The 24,637-nt window shown below is 33.3% G+C and overlaps 1 protein-coding gene across 1 annotated transcript; it reads left to right on the top strand.

The window, feature by feature from the left end:
• Positions 1–20,676: 20,676 nt before the first annotated feature.
• Positions 20,677–23,878, top strand: LOC128160728 (uncharacterized). The gene is made up of 3 exons (XM_052824074.1): positions 20,677–20,801; positions 22,403–23,204; positions 23,318–23,878. Exons 2-3 carry the CDS (start codon positions 22,404–22,406, stop codon positions 23,876–23,878), a joined length of 1,362 nt encoding a protein of 453 aa, XP_052680034.1. The 5' UTR covers positions 20,677–20,801; position 22,403.
• Positions 23,879–24,637: the final 759 nt, after the last annotated feature.

Here is a 24,637-nt window from a genome sequence, read left to right as displayed (position 1 = left end):
ATAATAGGAACGGCTCAACTTGTGGACTTCTTGTGTAAGACTCGGTTTATGTAGTAAATAATATTCACAGAATAATTACTCTTCTATTACTTATTCCTGTGTCGAGTGCTACTGTTGAACGAGGAAACTCAGCAATAAAACGTATTAAATCGTCCCAGAGAAGTACTATGGGACAGGACCGGTTAAACGCCCTTACTCTTCTCCAAATTCACAGAGATATTCCCCTACACTACAAGAAAATTGTCGACATCTTCATTAACAAAAACCCAAGAAGAATGGTGTCTAACAATCCATTGAAATAAAACAGCTATAATTGTGTACGATATTTTGAAGTATTTCTTGTTTTTATTTATTTTAATTATTTACGACCGACAAACTCATTGGTGCAAATTTTCTCCTGGACAATTATGACAAATAACAATATTATTGAGTAAAATTGCAAAAGCCTACAAAATGAACAAAATTTAGTTAAAAGTCTTATCCCAGATACAATGAAATAAATACTTCTTATTTGTAAGAGCTCAATTGAAACTTTCTGCAGCTTTTGTTACTACAAAATTAAATGTCTCATAACATTTTGGTAACATTTCTAGTGACTAAAATGACGGGAAAATAAGTAAAAATTGGCCCTCCAGACAACATGATTTTGCCTTTCAAAATATCTAGATTTCAGGAGCTTCCGGGGGCTTCGCCCCCTGGTCCCCCACCAGGGCTTCGCCCTGTAACCCACTGGGGGCCTCAAGGCGGCCCCCAGACCCCCTGCCTTAACTGCGCCCCCCCCGTTTTCAAATTCCTGGATCCGCCACTGATTGATGTGGAATTAATATATTATTTAGATGAATATTTAAAGCATACGCGAAATTGGGTCTAATGAGAAAGGTAAAATATATACTAGATAGGAATAGTCTTCAAACATGGTACTTTTCCTGTATTAGACCAGTCCTGGAATATGCCGATGTTATTTGGAACAATATACCAGAATATCTTAAAAATAAAAAAGAAAATTCAGCTTGAAGCGGCGCGAATGGTGAAAGGGGGTAATGGAATAGCCTCCAAAAGTATTCTATATAAAGAAACATACTGGGTTCCTTCATCTAAGCGTCGGGAAGACCGCCAGCTTATTCTTTTGTTTAAAATGTTTCACGACAAAGTTCCCAACTATCTATTAAACCTTTTGCAGACTCAGCTGCCTCGAATGAATCACAAAATACAAGAAGCGCTTACTTAATACGAGAAATCTACACAAGAACTAAGCTTTATTATCCCCTCGCGCAACTTGTTGCATCGCTTGTATGTATGTGCGTGTGTCCATTGTCTGTTCTTTAGCAAAATTCCAAGAAAACCCTCCAATGAATATTCATCGAACTTTGTACACTTCTTTGGCATTGTAAAAAGACAAACCCTAGTGATTTCCAAGTCAATTGTTTAAATATTTGTTAAATAATCGTAAAAATGCGAAGTTAAAATATGAATTTTATGTACGACTTGACAATAGACATTTCCAGTTATTTGTGTACGACTTTAAGTAAATCGCTACCGTACATGTATGCAGTTCAAATCAACAACTTGATATTTTTGGGATTTTAATCTAGTAAAGGTAAAAAAACCCCAAACAAACGTTTTGTAGTATTGGAGGGTTAGAAGATTGCCCATAGGTAAAAGTTGAGGCGGGCAAGAAATTAAAGTCATCCTATTGACATCGAAACAAGCAGTCGACTTTCGTATTACTTACAATAGAACTAGTCCAAAATTCAGAGGAGACTTAGACATTATCGCACATTTATCACGCGAAGATTGTTTCATAATAATAATACCTGCATATCTACATACCACAAGCAACTAGAATTGTCCATCAAAGCACACTACAGATCGCTAGATCTTCAGCTAATGATACATACGGATCGCTTATGTATGCTTATATAAAAATGAATGTCACTTAATGAATCTAAATTATTCAATTTTAAAGCATATGTATACATGTGTTGAGCTTCTGCTAGGAATAGAAAAACTGTGCAACCACGTACATGAACAACCCCCCCCCCCCCCACCCCCTCTCCCCCAATTTATACACCACAAAGCTTGGGGTTTAGGATAAAAAAGATTATTAATTCAAAGTGGTTTTAGAAATACTTTTGTCATATTTATTTTGATCTAATAAATTTTGATCTGAAAATTTACATGTATTTTCCTAAATAATGCATTTCCCCCTACAACAAGTCACGTCGCGAGGGGATGCTCCGCGTTGCGGTGCCCTTGTTACTACTCTTTTCTTCCCAATACCATACGACTTAAGAACACAATACTAAGCAATGTACAGTACACTCCTTCGATTAGAAGCTTAAAAAAATATCTAAACAAAAGCAACATTACTATTCCCGAATACTATCACATAGGGTCTCGTATAGGTCAAATTCTCCACTCTCAACTACGTTTAAAATGTACATGTAGTACTTCAAAACTTAATATGTTCAACAGAAACCTTTTTCCATCTCGTTTTTGATCGTGTGGGTCAGTAGAAAACACTGAACATTATCTTCTGCATTGTCCAAAGTATGCTACACAATAAACACACTCACAAACTCTACAGATCTTACTGCTCTACGGATCTAATTATATAAGTATTATAGAAAATAAACAAATTTTTCGCACCGTCAAAAGATTTATACTTGATAGTAAAAGATTCAGCAACCATACTATCACGTAGAATGTTGTACTATAATAATACTTTTTTTAACTGCCTGTTTATCTTATTCCCTCCACTTATATTTATGACAATAATTAATGGAAATCGGCAAAAATCCTATGGTATAGTTCTGCAGTTTATGCAAAAGATGGATTAATATAAGATCTATCGCATGTTTCCCGATCGTACAATTGTAATTATCATCATGTAAATGTATTTAAATCTATAATGAATATATATTGTTTAAACTAAAGTTTATTACATCAACTTTACAAAATCAATATCCTTTTCTTCAAACACAGATTCAAAAGCGGAAATCTGGTAGTTTCTATCTTGAGGAGGTCTTTTGATATCATTTACCTTTTTTATATTCTTTAAAAGATGTATAATGATTAAAACGGCTACAAAATATATGAACAGCAGATAATAGTTGTTTCTTTCAATACAAGCATTCTGAGAGTATTGCATAAGTAATACACGTCCCCTACCGGTTTGTGGAAATTGTAAAAACAATGCAGTGTATGCAGAATATCGAACCCGAACATTAAAAAATTGGAATATTAAAAATTATTTTTCTCGAATATATGTCAACCAGTGTATACTTGATCTGTAGTTTGACATTTTGAAGCTGTTCGACAAATTTCATATTATTCCTCAAACGCATAAAGAAAAAAATGTGTGGATAACTGAAGTGGGACAGACAGACGGACGGACGGACCGACGGACGCAGAAGAAAGCTATAGTCCCCATCCGGTGAAAACCGGTAGGGGACTAATAACAGGTACATGTATTATAATATTACTGTGTAAACGATAGGACCGTTGGACCGAACGCAGACTTAACAAAGTATAGTTTGATTTTTGTATAGCAAAATTTATTTGACCTGCACACAGCAGGATCAGCCTGGTTAACTATAAGCTACTCAAATCATTAGCCAAACTGAAACCAAACGTTGCGTGCTCATTCTATGTTATGAAATTGTGTTTTATAACGTAAAACGTACAACTTTTGTCTTAGGAAATAGTCGAAGAGTTACGTGATTCGAAAAAAATGTTTCTTTTTTCATTTCTTAGCAATTTAATTCATATGTTGACTACTGGGGTAATAAAATTGAATATTTTATTCAGTATCTAAAAGATCAGTTCCTTTGTGTTAATGTTTTTATTTTCCATCTGGTAACTTGATAACTTGACATGGTAGATTGAACTAGTCTTTCGTGATTGAAGCACTACTGAGCTCATCTTCTTTCCACTTTAATTTCTTCTAATTTAAATTATCTTCAGTTGAAACGTTTTTAATCGAATTTAGGGGCTATAAACATCGATAAGTCCAAGTCAATCAATGATCGAACTAACCTTTGAAAACCAAAATGGCGTACAATATGGTGGCACCAAAGGCTGGAATAAATTATTTTAGCTCATAGTGCCCCTAATTCAACTCTCATTTTTCACTGATTTTCTTATATATACATTTTACAAGTATGATTAATCTTCGCCTCGTGAGGCTCCCTTCGCCCTCCTCACGCTGCGCTCAGTATTAAAATAGCATGTAACTATTGAGGGCTGTGTTGAAGTCATTTGGGTCATTTTTTTTATATTTAACTAATTACTGATGGTTAAAACTGGAAACAACTTCCACGACAAAAATAACATGCAGGTTTATTTCTAAAGAAACTGAATATTATATTTAAAACAGTGCATAAATAACGGTATGTCGATGGACGACGCCTCCACTGAATACATGCAATAATAGATACCACATCCGATATTACATGTACTACAAAATAAGTGTTGGGAAGCCCTGAATTATTCAATGAGACTACAGTCTATGTAAGTTGAATTATTAATTATTAATAAGTAAAAAGGTACTCGTACTAATTCAAGTCAAGCTTCTACCATTATTCTTCTCAATCGGCCGTTACTAGCAACACCCGAACTCTTCTTTTAAAAAATGTGTTTACTTTTCACATATTTTCAAAAGGAGAGTTGGGATAATTGTTCCATTTTTTTCATCATTTTCAAAGGTCATATAAAAGTACTAACAATGGGTAAATATGGCGTAATAATAGCACTAACGATGATGCTTTAATACAATGTACCTCTATTGAATGATTTGAATAAAGACTATTCTGTTAAAGAGGGATGCAACGGGAAAATACGGAGAGCTAACCACATGGAGATATGTACGTTATAACCACTGTATCCGATAACACGAATTTGTTTCCAACAACAAATTATGCATAATCACCAACAAAACAAGCATTCTGAGAATATTGCATAAGCAATACACGTCCTATTCCGGTTTTGTAGAAATTTGTGAAAACGATGCACTGTTATGCAGTAAATCACTTCTTACCGTCTCAACAGACCAACCCAATAACGAACCCGATTGTAATAATACATAAAACTCTGTCGATTAAATTTACAACACAATGCTTGACACTATTTTTCAGAACGTATTTGTTTGTTAGAAACAATAAAAGGAATGGTCCAAGATATGCACGATATTATTACTGACAAGATACTTTCTTCGTTTATTTTATACACACCGAGCCCAATAACGAACCCGAACATTAAAAAAATGGAATATAAAATTTGAATTTTCTCGATAATAGGTCAACCAAACGCTACAAAAGTGTAAACTTGATCTGTAGTTTGACATTTTGAAGCTGTTCAGCTATTTCATATTATTCCTCAAACGCATAAAGAAAAAAAGTGTGGAAAACTGAAGTGGGACAGACAGACGGACGGACGGACGGACCGACAGACAGACGGACGGACGACGGACTGACTGACGCAGAGGAGAGCTATAGTCCCCTCCGGTGAAAACCGGTAGGGGACTAATAAAGGTATTTACTGTACTCAATTTTATATAATAGTGTTGTGTTGAGCACTATGTATCAAACCCTGACTACATGTACTATTAAGGCATAATACATGCTAAACACAGTTGAATCTCTATTGATGTCTCATGCTGAGTATCTCATTTAACTGTTGTTTTGGAACTTTTAACAAACTCAAGAAAAAAAGGTGTTGACTGTTTCAAAACATTTGATTGAACATTCATTCTGGCAACAATAACAGTAATTCTAACGTGTATACGTTGGAATATATATCAATTACGTTTAATGATAGTGATTGTTGATGTTGACGTTGCATCCAGAGAATAGGAATTTTGGTTGTCGACCTCCAGAATAGGATTGAGCCACTCCCACTCCATCTGTTGCCTTTAGTGTCAATGTACAGTTTACTAGCTCGTCATCCGTCATGATATCATTAGAATTATGACTGCCCATAGATTATGAAATAAATTAGATATTGCGATCAATACTTGAATACTAGACGTTAAGTATTTTGTTTAATATGAGTTAATATTATTCATATAGATTACACACCTGATACAGCACCTGATATTCGATGTTTTAATATATATATATAATATATTCGATGTTTTAATTTTTTTTTATTTGAAGTTGAACAATCAAATACATTTGTATACAAAAAAGTGATTATAACAGCTTTGAGAAAATTTACTTCAAAACAACATGTTTCCTTGGAAGAGAGAGAGAGAAAGAGAGAGAGAGAGAGAGAGAGAGAGAGAGAGGGAGATAACTGGTTGTTGAATATGAGTTAGAAATTGATTAATAGTTTCATATCATCTCTATACAGTCAGAGTCTGCTATAATTGTTCAGTCAAGTCTATTAGGAAGAAAAAGCCAAGTTTCCCATCTCTTATAGAAATCATCTAATCTGCAATTTCGGGTAGCAATATATCTTAGAGTTGATATATGTGTTTTAATATCTATAAGTAATTAATGAATTGTTAGTGCTTCATTAAGACATCATTTTCGGTAGATATAGGATTTCATAACCAAGAAGATAGAATAAATGTCTGTAGAGATTGGGTCAGGGTGTAGCCCAAATATAAAAATTAAAGGATCTCTTTGGATTGTAATTCTCTTTGATTGACAGAATTCAAAAAATTGCTGAAAGAGTTCTTGAACATTAGGACACTCCCATAGTACATGAAAATTGTCTCATCATGTTGTTTACAAAAGTTACATAACTTTAGTTACTACATTCCTTTCTTATTTTAAATAGATTTTTATTAGTTGTTAGAATGTGGTGATTAATTCTAAATTTCAGCCATTGTAATTTGGTACTTTTGGTGTTGACAAAAGGTAACTGGTATATGGTTTTTCACTGTAAATCTGACAACATAAAAAATAATCCCCATTTTGATTTATTGAAAGATGTAACATTTTCCATGTTTAGAATATTATACATGATCTTAGATCCTTTTCGATTTGAGCAAAATAATTTAATGTGTAAAGGTATAAAAGGCCTTGGGTTATCATCTTCTTTTGAGATTCCATGATAATGTAAACTAGTTAAAATAGATTTCTGTAAACCAAGATAAGTAAGAAAGTTTGACTTGACATCAAACTTACTTTGAAAGTCTTGTAAACTTAAAAATGACCCATGTTTATCCAGCAAATCATTGATATAAACAATATTCTTATTAAACCAATCAATAAAGAAAATTGATTTTCCCCCATTGTAATGTTCTTATTGTACCATATGGGTTGTGTAAAAAATTATTGTCATGTAAGTAATTTCATTCTATCTTGTATATTTTTAAAAGCAATAAATGTATCCTTCCAAAAGGAGTTTCTAACCAAATTAGTTAATATTCAGGATATGAAGTCTGACCCAGTCTTCAGCACTATGTCCGTATTAATTGATTTATTAAGGTCTTCCGTTTCCAACGGAAGACCTTATTGTTTTCGTTAGGTTTCTTTTTCCCTATTCTTCTTATTATTATTTTTCTTTTTTTTTCTTACAAATTTTGTGTACGCGATTTCTCAAAAACTGTTCGACCGATTTACACGAAACTTTCAGATTAGAACGATAGTGATCTGAATCTTATTGGAAATTTTTTTTACCGATAATGTCACTTCCGGGTTTGAGTTATTCACATTTTAACGATTTTCAGAGGGTCGGCTTGTCCAGGGGTAAACTCCTAAACGATTTAAGATATTGAGTTCAAAATTTCAGGGATTGTAGACAAAAGGTTGTAGATCTGACATGTGGTATATATATTTTCCTGTGACCAAAAGCGCCGAAGCTCGCCCGAGCTTGAAAATTACGGTTAAAAAAGCGTCGTGATTTTTCGTGGTTTTCTTTCAATATCTCTTTCATCGATAGTATTTTGTAATAACATGTAGAATAAAATATCTTTATAAAGTCAAGAGCTTTCATTTGAAATCATGAAAAAGGGGCTGGCCCTTCAAATAAGGGGCTGAGGGGGCTCTAAAGTCTTTTAATGATAACTTTTTACTGTGAAATATTTTGTGATACATTATAGAAGCAATTATGTTCATTCTAACGTTATTCACCTATACACGGCAATCATTTACTCCCACGTTACATAATTAGGGGATTTAAGGGGCCAAAAGTCCAAAACGTTGATGCTCAATATCTCAAAATGGAGGAAAATTTTGAAAAGCAATATTGAACAAAAGATGCTCAAAATATTGAGCTTAACAATGTACAACCATTTATTCTTTGTTATGCGGTCCTTAAAGGGGGTTACAGTGTCGGTCCCTAAAACAACCCTTTAAAAATATCTCGAGAACGGCACAAAATTTGTAATTAATGGTTGAACAAAATGTGTTTGAATTGACAAGAGCTTTCATTTGAAATCATGAAAAAGGGGCTGGCCTTTCAAATAAGGGGCTGAGGGGGCTCTAAAGTCTTTTAATGATAATTTTTTACTGTGAAATATTTTGTGATACGTTATAGAAGCAATTATGTTTATTCTGACGTTATTCACCTATACATGGCAATCATTTACTCCCATGTTACATAATTAGGGGATTTAAGGGGCCAAAAGTCCAAAACGTTGATGCTCAATATCTCAAAATGGAGGAAAATTTTGAAAAGCAATATTGAACAAAAGATGCTCAAAATATTGAGCTTAACAATGTACAACCATTTATTCTTTGTTATGCGATCCTTAAAGGGAGTTACAGGGTCGGTCCCTAAAACGACCCTTTAAAGATATCTCGAGAACGGCACAAAATTTGTAATTACTTGTTGAACAAAATGTGTTTGAATTGACAAGAGCTTTCATTTGAAATCATGAAAAAAGGGGCTGGCCTTTCAAATAAGGGGCTGAGGGGGCTCTAAAGTCTTTTAATGATAACTTTTTACTGTGAAATATTTTGTGATACGTTATAGAAGCAATTATGTTCATTCTAACGTTGTTCACCTAAACATGGCAATCATTTACTCCTATCTTACGTCATTAGGGATTTCAAGGGGCCAGAATTCCAAAACTTTGATCCTCAATATCTCAAAATGAGGGAAATTTTGAAAAGCAATATTCAACAAAAGATGCTCAAAATATTGAGCTTAACAATCTGCAACCATAATTTCTTTGTTATGCGGTCCTTAAAGGGAGTTACAGGGTCGGCCCCTAAAACGACCTTTTAAAGATATCTCGAGAACGGTACACAATTTGTATTTACTTGTTGAACAAAATGTGTTTAAATTGACAAGAGCTTTCATTTGAAATCAAGAAAAGGGGCTGGCCCTTCAAAAAAGGGGCTGAGGGGACTCTAAAGTCTTTTAATGATAACTTTTTACTGTGAAATATTTTGTGATACGTTATAGAAGCAATTATGTTTAATATAAGGTTTTTTTCCTATACATGGCAATCATTTACTCCTATGTTATGTAATTAGGGATTTTAAGGAGCCAGAAAGTCCATCACTTTGATCCTCACTATCTCGAAATAGAGGAAAGTTATGGAAAGCAGTATTTAACAAAATATGCTCAAAATAATGTGCTTAACAATGTACAACCATATATTGTTTGTTATCTGGATCCTAAAATGAGTTTTAGGAAAGGATATCAAAACGATTTTCCCAGATATCTCAAAAATGGTAACCAATTTCTTAACACTTATAGCGGTACACAAAAATACCTTTTAACTAAAATGAATGAAAAGGAGCTGATCCTTCAAATAAGGGCACCAAAGGTATAGATAGTCTTTCACCGATTACTCTTAGATCCCGCCTCCTTTTCCTGATACGTTTCGTTGACGAAGATCAAGAGTAAGGTCATTCCATGACCTAAAAATCGAACGGAAGACCTCCTCGTTGCTCGCAACGAGATCGTGTCTAGTTTAATAATATATTCGGTTTTGAATTTGGGCTATTTATCAATCTTCTGATCCAGGATGACTTTAGACTTTGGATGTAATTATTTATTTCAATCATTTTGAGACCACCATTGGAGTATTCTTGTGTAATTTGTTTTCTTTTTATTTTGTCTACCTTAGATTTCCAAAGAAAATCAAACAATATTTAATTTAGGTCTTTAATAAATTTACCTGATGGTGTTGGAAGTGAAATAAACAAATGATTCATTTGTGATATGATAAGAGATTTGATCAAAGTAATCCTACCAATAGGAGTTGTATGTCTTTTGTTCCACTGATTGATGATTTCTTTAATTTTAACTAACTTTTTATCGTATTGAGTTTTGGAATATTTGCTAGATCTACGTCAAATTGGATGCCTAGTAATTTCAATTGTGTTGTCCAATGAAAATTCATTTCATGACATAATTTTTCAGTAGAATATTTTTTGCTGCCTATCCAGACTAATTGTGTTTTTGATAAATTATTCTTGAGTTTAGAGATTGTATTAAAATTATTCAATTCATCAATAGTTGTTCTGAGGGATTTTTCTAAGCCCTCAGAAACCAGGATTATCTTCATTAAGACCATATATAACCGCTAAACTTGCACGAATATTACTCAATTCAATATCAAGGGCAAGAAATTACCAGAATTGTCATTTACTGTATTATAGACTTAGTACTCAAAAATATTGCTATACCTCTAGACGGAGAGGTAAATGAATCAAAATAAACATCGTATCCCCATTCATTACGTTATGTCTGTTTCCATATCAATAGTAATGTGGGTATCTTGTAAGCACAAAATATTACATTCTAATTGTCTATAGTATTGTAAAACATCTTTCCTTTTCTTAAAATTATGCAGACCCTGACAATTTGCTGATATTATTTTAAGCTCAGACATTTAAGTTAGAATATAACGATGCGAATATTTTACCTTAGCTGTATGTCTTGTTAAGTCGACCTCATGTTCACAAATAGAAAGTAAGAACAAATTGATAGGGAGAGTAGATAGAAAGTGCATACTGATTAGATATAGAGATCTGTGCATTGTTAAGAGAGGGTACTTAGGTGTTTGGTTATTTACAATTTATAAATAGTTAATCGATTTACTCTACCTGATGTGTCCTGGTAGTAGCTGGACAACGAAGATTCGTTTCTGTGACCACTAACAGTTGCTATATGGCGGGATTCAAACCCACAGTGGTTTAGAAGAGTTATAGTGGTAGATCTTATGCAGTGATTTGTATACTCTCTAGAAAGTCCGGCAGGTTTTTTTTTTTATGTTTTTCATAAAAATTGTCATGGTATTAACCCCCTGGGGTTCGTTCCTGTACCATACTGCCTCGTTATCGGAGTGCAGGAAAATTACCAGCGTGTCTTTTAGACAAATATTTTTCAAAAGACTGAACTGAACATAATTCAGATTTGGTGGCGTACAATCTTCCCCCTGTACCTTCAATTTCGTTTGTAATACCTTAAAGATTTTTTGATAACTCTTTTTGAACGTATTTTTGTCCATTCGAATTAATCATTTCAAAGTCCTGCACGCGAAGGTTAAGCACGTGTGTCGTTAATACAGAGTACATAACGTCTGCATCTTCTTGGAAACCCCAGCAACATTACATCCAACACAGTAGCTAAATTATAGTAAATCCAAGAAAGTAACAACGTTTACATCCGTTCCTACAAAAACTCACCGTTTATAAAATCCATGCGATATAAATTGACATTGCTCGACCTGCCAGAGTGTGTGGTTTGCGCATGTGCGATGTTATAACATACACCGGAAAACGGTCTACAATTATCAAGGAGTTTTTTAAGTATCTGCGCCTGGATTTTAGTCTGTCTTGTTTCGTCGTTTATTAGATATATCTTGCCAGTGAACTGTTGTAATATTATTTTTGTTCAAAACGCGTTTTTACAAGTCTTTTCGTACAAGGTAACGTGTTCGGGTGTATGAAATTCCTGAATGCGGTGAAGCATGACGAGGGCTCTTGGCCTTATATAGGGATGTGTAGCGATTGAGCAGAACGATAGAAATCGACAACTAATATGGCGGTAGTCGGAGATAAAAGGGAAATAATGCGTATTTATGAATTCATGTCAGCTTTAAAGGGACTCTATAAACGGAACATATCCTCGCTTACTCGATAATTTATACATGGTTTACCAATTTCGCTACATTGTAAAATGAACAGACATAATCATGTCAAATAACCCCTCAAAGGGCCTCATTTACAAAAATAAAGGACTAAGTGCGGTTTTATGCAATTTTTGCCCCCCAAAATCAAAGTTTTAGAAAGAGCTTTAAAATAAGGTGAAAGATAGTTGAAATCATATTGAAAATAAAGGTGTAAAAGGTTATCACCACAGTGACGTCATAATGTAGAAATGACGTCATGAATATTGCATTATTTAGATAAATTGATGTTTTGTAGCAAAATATGGATGTTTTCCGATGGTTTTTCGACTGGGAAACATCGAGCGCAGGCTTGCTCAAGTACCATTTTTAAGTATAATATGTATAACTATCTGAAGAAAAACATATGTTAAAATCGCACTTGAGCAGACCTGCGCTCTATACTTCCGAATGCAAAACATAGAGCAAAAATGAGACTATCTTCATTTGTTTGCAAATTTGCGGGAATTAGGTCATTTAAGTGACGTCATAGATAAACAGCGAGTGAGCAATGATGACTAAAATCAAGATTAAAGTTATAGGCATCCTCTTTACAATGATTTGTGAAGATTTCATTTTCATACGATACTATTTAAAAATTGGTTGAAATCGGGGGCAGATATTTGACCATACCGTACATAGTCCTTTAGGTTGTAACAACTCTTATGATAAACACGAAAAATACATGCTTATAAAAAATAATTGTGGTTATTTTAAAAACTTTGAACAATTATTACCTGGGAGAAGTAAAAAAGACATATTTTTATAAACAACATGTCCAGGAGATTCGCAAGATTTACAACTGGCAACCTAATTTTTATTTTCTTATTATTGAGGTCAGAATGGTTGGCCATTTATAAATTAATTGCCCCTTTGTTTGCGTAACCTTTCTCATGTTTAAACTGCCTTGTTGCTAAGCCAGTACAAAATCTTTTGAGGCTGACGTGACCTTCCAACAGTACTCCATAGAACTACTTCATCAGCTCAAAATAGAAGGCAATGGTCGCAGTTTTCTTACTATCATCCAAAAATTGACTCTCATCAAAAATTAGTGTGATAAAAACTACATTTGAAGGACCGTTCTTAGCTGCATCAGAAGAAGTTGACTCTGTATTCTCATATTTACATTCTGACTCCTCAGTGGCCACGTTTACTGTTCTTTTTCTTTCGTTATTGAATATTTATTGAATTCACGCTTCCATTTTCTTGATTTTATTAGCACTAAAAAAAATAATAATTAATCTTAAAATAATCTTCTTAATCAATAAGTTATCAAGATATTTAGATGCATAGCTGGGTTGTCCGAAAATCACGCTCTCTATTAGTATTGTTTTTTAATTTTTTCTACTTAAATAGGGTAAATCACTACTTATTTTTTTCTACTTAAATAGGGAAAATCACTACTTATTAAGTTTAAGGTTACCTTTGTCACTCAGATGACCCATTGTCATTGGTCTTAGCCCGTTGTGCGTCGTTCGTTAACAATTTTAATAACTTTTCTTGAAAACATTCAATTGTTACCATCTCTACAAGTAAGAATAACATAAATAGTGAAATTCATAGCCCCTACCATCTCGGGCCGAATATGCCAAAACAGTTAATTTTTTAAAAATCTTCTTTCCTACTCCAACACGTGGGGAAAAAACTAAATGCATAGTTATGATTTCCATGAAACTCTCTACATGGATTGTGAAATTTTAAGTTTTTTGGGACATGGGTTTGGGCTCAAGAGCAAAGCCAATATAGTCATATGTAGTATATAGGTATTTAAGCAATATGAGCTGTATTTTTGTGCCCCCCTTCGAAGAAGGGAGGGCATATTGCTTTGCTGCTGTCTGTCGGTCGGTCGGTCCACCAACAGTTTCCGTTCATTTTCTTTGCAAAGGAAAGGATAAACATATTAAAATGAAATTTAGTATAAAGCTTAACCATGAAAATATCTTGGTCAAGTTCGATATTGGGTACGATCGAGCAATTTTCGACAGAGTTATGGCCCTTGGACTCAGAAAAATTCGAGTTATTTGCAGTTTCCGCTCATTTTCTTCGCATAGGATAAACATATTGAAATGAAATTTGGTATACAGGTTTATCATGATAATATCAAGATCAAGTTCGATATTGAGTACGATCGAGCAATTTTTGACAGAGTTATGCCCATTAGACTGAAAAATTCGAGTTATTTGCAGTTTCCGCTCATTTTTTTCGCATATGATGAACATATTGAAATAAAATTTAGTATACATGTTTATCATGATAATATATAGGTAAAGTTCGATATTGGGTACGATCGAGCAAGTTTCGACAGAGTTATGGCCCTTGGACTTAGAAAAATTCGAGTTATTTGCAGTTTCCGCTCATTTTCTTCGCAGAGGGTGCACATATTAATATGATATTTGGTATGTAGGTTTATCTAAATAATATCTAGGTCAAGTTTGATTTTGGATTTGATAGAGCAATTTCCGACAGAGTTATGCCCCTTGGAAACATTCCAAATATTTGCAATTTAAGTTCATTTTCGTTGTGGATGTTTCCAAGGGAGGGGGACATAAGTGTTTCACAAACATCTCTTGTTTAGAATTTTATTTTGCTTCAAAAACCTGGTAATATGTTAAGTCTGCATGTAACTTAAACTTTAATGATAAATAAGGTTTATAAAAATCATTAATGTTTGTAAGTAGAAAAATTTCTTTTCTAAGGAATACATAGCAGATAAATTTTTGTACATGACAACAATAATTCATTTTTGTTTGAATTATAGTTTCTTAATTGCTTTTACCACAAAAATAAGGCCATCAGAAATTTAAAAACCATGATATTTTTGGTCAATTAAGTAGAAATTAACATTTTCCATAAAAAAAATACCAGTATGAAAATTGCAGTTATTATTATTTTAAGTCTTGGAAATCTTCTGTTCTACTAGAACTTTCATATCTATCTGAGAAAAAACACTAAATAGATCATTCTGATGTTTACAAATCTTTCACCTAAATTATGAAATTGGTCTCTGGGATGGGGGTTCCATCTAGGACGGAGCCAATATGGCCATATAGTAAATTATATAAAATCTTGTTCTCTTCTACCATATACTTAATATTTGAGATGAAAATTTATGCATGGTTGAGATGTCTATGAAGCCCTCTACATAAAATGTGAAATTCATGATAAGGGGTCCAGACCCTTGTTGAGGCCAATAAACACAGTAAAAGTGCATTTATTTAATATTTTTCCTGTACTATCACAGTTGTGGGAGATTTAGTCATGCTCTGTCATATTCATTTCCCAGATCAGAAGTGGAGGCTTTTTAACAGAGAGGGTGGTAAAAATGACCATTCAGAGAACATGTATTTTTACTTGGGTAATTGCTGTTTGTCATCCATAGCAATTTTATCCTAATCTTGAAAACAGAATGGTTGTAGAAAAAAGCTGCATGCATTTTGTGTGCATAATAAATGAGACTGTGAATATTTATTTAAGGTCTGCAGGATGCGGTTGTACCAACGGTTCATTAAATTAAATGTGTTATTAAGCCTAATGAATCATTAAATTTTAAATAAACCATTAGTTAATAAACACATTAAAGGCTGTTGTACAAAATCGTTATTAAAGGTTTATTAGTTAAATAAATGCAGCATTAAAATATTAATGAGTCATTAAAGCGTTCTTATTTAAATATTACCAATTATGCCATGCTCATCAACTTAAATTACGGGACGTCTGCGATGTTAGTAAACATCTTGCCAGAAAAGTCAGGTAGAAACAAGGGGGAAATTTTGATACAAGCGAAATTCAACTACTTGCAGACTTGGTGGAAAAAAATATCGATATAATTAACAGCTAATTTACTATTACGTATACCATCACGAGCGAAAAAAGAAGAAAATTTGGGAAGATTAATGCTTTAAGAATTTCAAATCGAACCATTAAAGAAACAAAGTGGACTGATATGCACCAGACAGCAAAAAAAGAATTTAGTAGCAACAAGCTGTTATTTAATATTGGGATTAGAGAAGTGAGGTTTGGGATCAATATAGTTGAATATAAAGAATAATGAAGAGTCGTGATTTCTTATGTACTTCCATCTCGAATTAAACATAACATTAACACCCCATTTTTCTATAATATTTATTATTTTGTGCATTGACGTCCGATACAGTAGTCGCTCATTAAAAAAAATTCCTTCAATTTCAAATACCACTAGAACTTTTTTTTTGTCTTCAACAAAAAGTAAGGGCTTTTCGACATCCCCTTTCCCTTTTTTGATTGTAAATGTCAGGTAAATTCGTATCTATTTTTTATTTTAAAATTCTTCACCGCCTTGGTATAATCAGTTGCCTTTTAGAAATATAACCTTATAAATAATGCAATGTCAAAAAAAGATAACTTCAGCACTTAAAAAGTAAATATACTTTTAATTTCTAAAAGAATATTTCCAAAAAATCATAAAAAAGTAAGTATTCCTTTCTCAAATTGAAAACGTGGTATGCCTAGAGTATTAATCTTCTACGTTCATTGAGCAAAGCGAGATAACTCTTTCTAAATCACTTTTTTCAACTTTTAAAAAGTTGCAATATTCACACCCTTAATACTCCTATAAGAAGTCAAAAAATGGCCCTACGGACCATAATTTTTAAATTGTACTCTTTACTCAAAACTTAAAACCGAAAAGATTTTAAAAATCGGATGAAAAATAAAAAAGATACAGCTATAGGGTTGTTTTTAGCTTTGACACCTTTGGATCCCTTATCTTTCAAAATTTTTATCTCAAAACATTTTCCGGTCTGCAAATTAGGTCCCTGAATATAAATATTAAATATGGAAATATTTACTTGAAAACTGTTTGAGAAAACGTGGCACGCGTGAATTCAGTTTAACATTAAAACACCCATAGACGATTTTTTATCAACTTATAAAACCGGAAGTTCTCAATTGTTTCAAACGAAACTTTACGTATATGATAATTATGACAGTTTTAACATTTTCCATTCCCCATTTTAAAAAATTGGTGGTTATTTCAATTTTTATTTTTTTCATCCCCCCCCCCCTTTTTCATAGTTTGAAGTCTAATATCTCAAAAACAGCAAGAGATACAAAAAAGGTGTCGCTTACGATTTTGTATATCATACTTTGAAGTATCTAAATCCAAAATTTCTTTGTTTATAATCAAAAAATAAAATAGATACAAAGGTCCTTTTAATATTTTGTTTTTTGCAAGTGTAAACCGGAAGTATATAGACCGGAAGTCCAAAAAAGGACATACGGGAGAACTAAACAATTGCTAAAAGAATCTAACATTAAATTTTTATTTTTCTGTTCCGTTTTCAAAAAATCCATGACGAAACTTTGTCGAGAAGAATAATAATAACTAGAACTTTTTTTTTGTCTTCAACAAAAAGTAAGGGCTTTTCGACAGCCCCATTATCCCCTTTTAATTAAATGTTTAAAAAAATATTCTCTAGTTTGTTTCCAAGTGTTCTAAACGCCTTGGTTACCAAGTTGCTTAGATAGCAACTTATGAGTAGTGCAATGTGAAAATAAAGATAACTCCAGAACTTAACAGGTAGCTACACCTTAAATTTCCAGAAAAATATTTTCAAAAAATCATATTGAAGTAAGTATTCATTCCCCGGACACCAAATTTGGTATGCCTACAGTATTAATGCTCCTTATTCTTACAACAAAGCGAGACAACTCTTTCTAAAAAAAAATTAGAAATTTGAACAAGTTCTGATCTTTAGGTCCTTCAAACCCCTATAAGGACTCAAAAAGTTGCCCCTTGGACCATAATTTTTAACCTGTACTCTTTATTCTGAACAATAAACTGAAAAGATTTTTAAATTCGGATGAAAGGTAAAAAAGTTACAGCTGAAAGGCTGTTTTGCACGTTGGCCCCTGCAGATCCCTAATTTTTTCGAGTTGTCTACCCAAAACTTTTTCAGGTCTGCGGATTGTGTGTGTCATTATAAAGATGAAATATTGTAGCAATTACTTGAAAACCTTTTGAGAAAACGAACCACGCGTGATTTTTGTTTAACATTGAAACTCCCATAGGCAATTTTCATTGACCTATAAAACCGGAAGTAGTCAGTATATTTTATTGAAACTTAGAATATATGTTAATTACATCTATGTTAAAAATATTTAGGCGTTAAATAATTTTTTAAAGCTGATTTAATTTTTTTTGCTTTCTCATCCCCCCTTTTCTAAAGTTTAGGACTTTATATCTCAAAAACGGTAAGATATAGAAAGTTGTCTACGCTGACAATTTTGTACAAAGAGACAAGATGCATCTAATTTTAAAAGTTGAACATTCTAATATAAAAACTAAACTAAGTATTGCGTTTTAATCAATTTTTACATTTTTCCTTGTTTAAACCGGAAGTACCGGAACCGAAAGTTAAAAACCTTACATTCCATAGATTGATAGATTTGCGGTAAGACCGTCCCAAAACTGTATCAATATATCTTCCAGTTTTCAAAAAATCGCTGACAGAAATCTTTCGAGAAAAATAATAATAATAACTAGAACTTTTTTTGTCTTCAACAAAAAGTAAGGGCTTTTCGACAGCCCCGTTATCCCTTTTTAATTAAATGTTAAAAAAAAAATGATTCTCTAATTTATTTCCAAGTGTTCTAAACGCCTTGGTATCTCCAGTTGCTAAGATAGGAACTTATGAGTAGTGCAATGTGAAAAGAAAGATAACTCCAGAACTTTACAGGTAGCTACACTTCTAATTTCCAGAGGAATATTTTTAAAAAATCATTTTGAAGAAAGTATTCATTCCTGGGACACAAAACTTGGTATGCCTATAGTACTTATGCTCTACATTCTTACATCAAAGCGAGATAAATCTTACTAAAAAACATTTTGAAATTTCAACCAGTGATGGTCTTTGGGCCCTCCAAACCCCTATAAGAAGTCAAAAAGTGGCCCCTCGGACCATAATTTTAAGATAGAACTCTTCATTGTAAACAATAAACTGAAAAGATTTTTAATTTCGGATGAAAGGTAAAAAAGTTACAACTAAAGACCTGTTTTGTACGTTTGCCCCTGCAGATCCCTTATTTTTTCGAATTGTCTACCCAAAAACTTTTCCGGTCTGCGCATTGGTAGTGTCATTACACAAAAGAAATATTGTAATTTTTACTTACACACTTTTTGAGAAAACGAATGACGCGTGATTTTAGTTTAACACTGAAATTCCCATAGACGATTTTCATCGACTTATAAAACCGGAAGTAGTTAATATTTTTTAATGTAACTTGAAATATATCTTAATTACCTTAATCCTAATAATGTCGAGGCGTCAAATATAATTTTTAATTTCATTTGAATTTTTTTATTTTGTTCACCCCCCTTTTCTAAAGTTTGAAGCATTATATCTCAAAAACGCTAAGATATAGAAAAATGTCTACGCAAACAAATTTGTACATCTAGCCATGATGCATTTAATTCTAAAATTTGATTGCTCTAACTCAAAAAATAAACAAAATATTATGTTTAATATATTTTTTACAATTTTCCTTGTAAAAACCGGAAGTACCAAAACCAGAAATCCAAAACCTTACATTCCATAGATTGATAGATTTGCTACAAGATCCATGCATAATTGTATCGTCGTGTCTTCTAGTTTTCATAAAATCGCTGACAAAAAACTGTCGAGTATAATAATAATAATAAAAAAAGACAATAACAATAGGTCTTTTCGACCGAAAGTCGAAAAGCCCTAATAATAATAAAAAAAGACAAAAACAATAGGTCTTTTCGACCGAAAGTCGAAAAGCCCTAATAAAACAGAACGAAAACAATAGGTCTTTTCGACCGAAAGTCGAAAAGCCCTAATAACACACATTTTCATCAATCCAAACCCCCCCATTCAAAAAACTTGCTACATGACAAGCACCTTGTCAGTAACACTAGAAACTGTGCATCATATATGCATCTTTGCAACATCTGACATGTTCAAAATCTTTAGATTGAATATTTAATTCTTAAATAAAATCGACTTTCTCGTGCCGTCTGGAATCGTCAGAATGAATACTACTCGGACATACTCTACCCGTAATCACCTTCGAACCCCGCCTACCTCATGATTATTCATCATTACCACAAAAGAAAATATTTTCAATCTAAATCACTACGTTCAAACGAAAGAAAATATATTTCTTATGTACTTCCATCTCGAATAAAACATAACATTAACACCCCATTTTTCTATAATATTTATTATTTTGTGCATTCACGTCCGATACAGAACGAAAGAAAGATATACGCAATGTTTACAATCCCAAAGAACTAGGTAAGGTTGTAATAGTACACAGGCCTAAAAATTCGGACAATTTTTATGTTGCTTACAAGAAGAAAACTCTTATATAATAACAATAAAGAAGTCAAGTGCAAACTTTTTATCCGTATAAATTACCTTGCGAGCTAACTTTACCTATATGCACCTTATTTACCGGAAATTCACATTTTCCTAATAAATTTGAGCATAAAACTTCAAATAAAATACAGAGCGCAGGCCTCGAGCAAAACCAAACATGATTTAAACAAGTATACTTATAAAGAGAAACAAATTAAACATATATTCATTCTGCTCGAGGCCTGCGCTGGTAGTACAATTTCCCGTTTTGTGACGAGTTTTTGGGGCGGATTCAGTCGGGGTGTACCACGAGATGCAGTTTTATTAGCCAAGTAATGATATATCGAGGAAGAAATCTTGTCCAGGTAAGATAAATGTATCTCCAGTATTTTTCACAAGTTTTTATAACATTTTTGGCAAAAATAATCATGTATATAATCATTTAAATATAACATTAACACTAATTAAAATGCACGTCTTGATAACATATAATAATACTGCAACTTATACTATAGCAAACATGAATTGATTAAAACTGTTTTAATAAGCGTGTTCGAAGTACATGAATACATTCTATTAATTAAGGTGTAAATATGTAGCAATGATAGACTCTTTTGCAGGCAAAATGTGCAGCTTTCAGAAAATAATTAATCGTCTGCACCGATTGATGGTTTTGTCATTTACGGATATCAAATTGGAAGTTTATACATAGAAATCTATAATATATTATAATTATGGTGCTTCATTCCTAAAAATTATAAAATTGGTGAAAAATAAGCAGCGTGTGACCGTCTGCTGAGCCGTATAATGTTTTGTTTATTTATAACTTGGGTTTGACTGGTTCCCATTTTTACATTGCGAACCTACACAACCAGTTTAAGAAAAGACAAATAAAGCTTACATATATCTCCCTAGTCCCTATCAAATTACATAAAACCACACAATTCCTCAAGTATCGATCTAATTTAAAATGTATGGTATGAGAAAAAAAAAATTCTATTGTAACCTAAAAATCGGGGGGGGGGGGGGGGGGGGTTACCGTAACATCGCTTGATAATAAATGAAGAAATCTCCCAATATAATGCTTCTCATTAGAATATTGTTAATACTTAATACTTAAAGCACAATTTAAAAGTATTGACTTACTAAGCTTACCTCACAGAAGCAGCTAGGTCATTTAATTTAGTCCACAGAAGAATCTTTGTTTTTATGTATGTGTACACGACACAAGTACAACACATTATTTCAACACCACAAATCATTGTAAACGGCATAAAAACAACAAACTGTTACTTCAACATCATAAATCAAATATCCTTTCACAAAGCTTCTCAGATAATATATCAGAAACACTTAATCCATGTGCAATTTTTTTTAAAATGCATGTGCTTGAAAAGTTTGTTAGCATGACGTCACATATGTCGAGTAAGGCGGAGCAAACTTGTCAGTAATGTTAAGAATTTAGTGCTGTTATGGAATTCAATCAAGTAATGAATTCAATTTCATTTTTGCGTAAAATGTAAAATAATGTATTAAGGCATTTTATATCCATGTATTACCGTACACATATGCACAGAGAAAGAGAGAGAGAGAGAGAGAGAGAGAGAGAGAGAGAGAGAGAGAGAGAGAGAGAGAGAGAGAGAGAGAGAGAGTGAATGTTATGGAGTTAAATTAAGGAAAGAATTCAATTTAGATTTCAATTCAGAGAGAGAGAGAGAGAGAGAGAGAGAGAGAGAGAGAGATTATGGAGTCCAATCAAGGAAAGAATTCAATTTAGATTTCAATTCAGAGAGAGAGAGAGAGAGAATATCTACACTGACTGTCTAGTATATTATCATTAAATATTATTATAAAGAAAATAAGAGAGAGAGAAAGAGAGAGAGAATTTCCCTTATATGTCTTGATTTTAAACTTTTTCTTAAATACACATGACTGTATTGATTTCTCTAATGCTGAATTATTTCAGAATGAATGAATCCAAACATTATAGTTGTGTACTGTGCAAAAGACGTCATACCCAAAAGGAAAGGAGAAAAGTTAATGATGAAACAAGAAGGCTCTTAGAAAAATATTTTGCAATTTTTGATATCTCGGAATCAGCCGTGATATGTAACAAATGCTCCCATCTTTGCTACAAGAAGAAGCAAAATATAAACACAATAGCACAAAGTCAAAGATCTGTCTCAGATGTTTATAATCCGCCCGTGAAGGTACCAAGGCCTCAGAATCCAGACAGAAGTCCACCGTCGGTGACACTAGCCATTCCGAGCACAAGTACAAGTCATTCATACTGTTTTGTTTGTAAGAAGCCTGGACCGAAGTTAATTGTTGCTTCAACATATGCTAGATTTAGGGCCTATATTCAATGTGAATTATTTGTCCAATCCGGGTCAAGATGCTGTCCATGTCATATTGAAGATGGAATTCTTTCAAGAGATGCCTTGGAAAAAGTAAAAGCCACCAAAAGTTCTTGTCATCTGAACAGAACATCGATACTTGAGCTTCTACAGCAGGCCAGAGAGGAAGTCCTTAAAAAGGAGGGTAAGCGAGTTGACTTCGATGATCCCACATGTTTGAGTGACTCTGACTACCACAACTTAACTGGACTCACTAAGGAGCAGTTTGATGACGTCTTCACTCATGTGAACAACATTAGGCCCACAAAGACGAGGTCAATCCGTACCTGCTTAGTCATCCTTCTGACAAAACTACGCTGTGGAATGGACAACCAAATGCTCGGAACTATCTTTAATATGACAAAATATCAGGTTAACATTTCAATAAAGTTATACATGTATTTGCAAATGGTGGTATTTTCTCACAATACTGAGTATACAATTAATGAAAATATGATTTGTATCAATAAAGAAATATTTTGCAGATTCGCAGGGCAGTACAGTCTGCAAGGAAGGCTCTTATGTCAGACTTCGTCCCGAGGAACATTGGATTTCCCCACATCACCAGAGAGGAGATTATTAAGACCCATACAAGGCCACTTGCACAACATCTACTTTCAGACATAACAACTGCCCCCGCAATACTGGTGCTGGACGGAACTTATATATATATCCAAAAAAGTGGAAACTACACCTTCTCCAGACGTTCCTTCAGTATGCATAAGCGCCGGCCGCTTTTGAAGCCGATGATGATTGTTTCAACGACAGGATATATCGTCAGTGTCCTTGGCCCATACCTAGCGGATCCAAAGAATAACGACTCCTCTATTCTGAACCATTCCATTCTTTTGAATACCGAGGAAATACAAAGATGGATCAAGGAGGACGACATCTTTGTGGTAGATAGAGGATTCCGTGACTCAGAATTAGTTTTAAACGACCTTGGTATTCGGATGGAGATGCCTGCGTTTATCCCGAAAGGCCAAAAACAACTATCAACGGTGGAGGCAAACAACTCCAGGCTCGTTACAAAAGTAAATGAATGAGTAGTCTTTATGTTTTATTACTATCATTATTATTTTATCTTTTACTATCACTATTATAATATTATACAAATACTTACAATGTACATACCGGGTATGTTGAAAGATTATATCGATATAAGCATAACGCGGGGGTGTTAAGGAAGCATACGGGCAATATGCCGTCTTATTTAGATTGTTGTATTCAAAATCGTGAAATTAAATCATTATTTTGAATAAGATCAAAAACTTAGTATTATCCTTTCAAATAGATGTCAGTGCAATAAAATCGGGTAGTACATCACTGCCACATTGGTGCATTATCACGTGACAACTATAAATAGCTTACGTATATTCCTTTTAACATAAAATGAGATAGAACAACACTACCCCGCGGTTACCAAAATAAAATAAACATACCAAGTGAAGGCAAAACATCTCAATTTAATCAAAACCGCTGCTAGAATCCTATGTTTTTCCTCATTAAAAAGTTATTCATCCGGTTCTCGTAAAACCTTCCCAACTTTTATAAAGTTTGCACGGAAAACGGCAAATTGCATTAAAACAACACACAACATGTGATTCTAGCAGCACTTTTCAATTCAAGCATTGATCAAACTAACGATACGTATAAAATTTCAAGTTCAATATACACGGGGTAGTGTTGTTCTAGCCGGATTTTTATATCGTAAACAACGACAGAGGAAAGCCTGGCCGAGAAATAAAAGCAAATTTACATACCTTTTAGCAAATGATTGATAAAACTAACATCTCCTCCAGTAT

The sequence above is a fragment of the Crassostrea angulata genome, chromosome 8 (assembly GCF_025612915.1).
Source record: "Crassostrea angulata isolate pt1a10 chromosome 8, ASM2561291v2, whole genome shotgun sequence".
Classification (NCBI taxonomy): Eukaryota; Metazoa; Mollusca; class Bivalvia; order Ostreida; family Ostreidae; genus Magallana; species Magallana angulata.
Note: the sequence above shows the minus strand (reverse complement) of the source record. Positions and strands in the feature narration are given on the sequence as shown.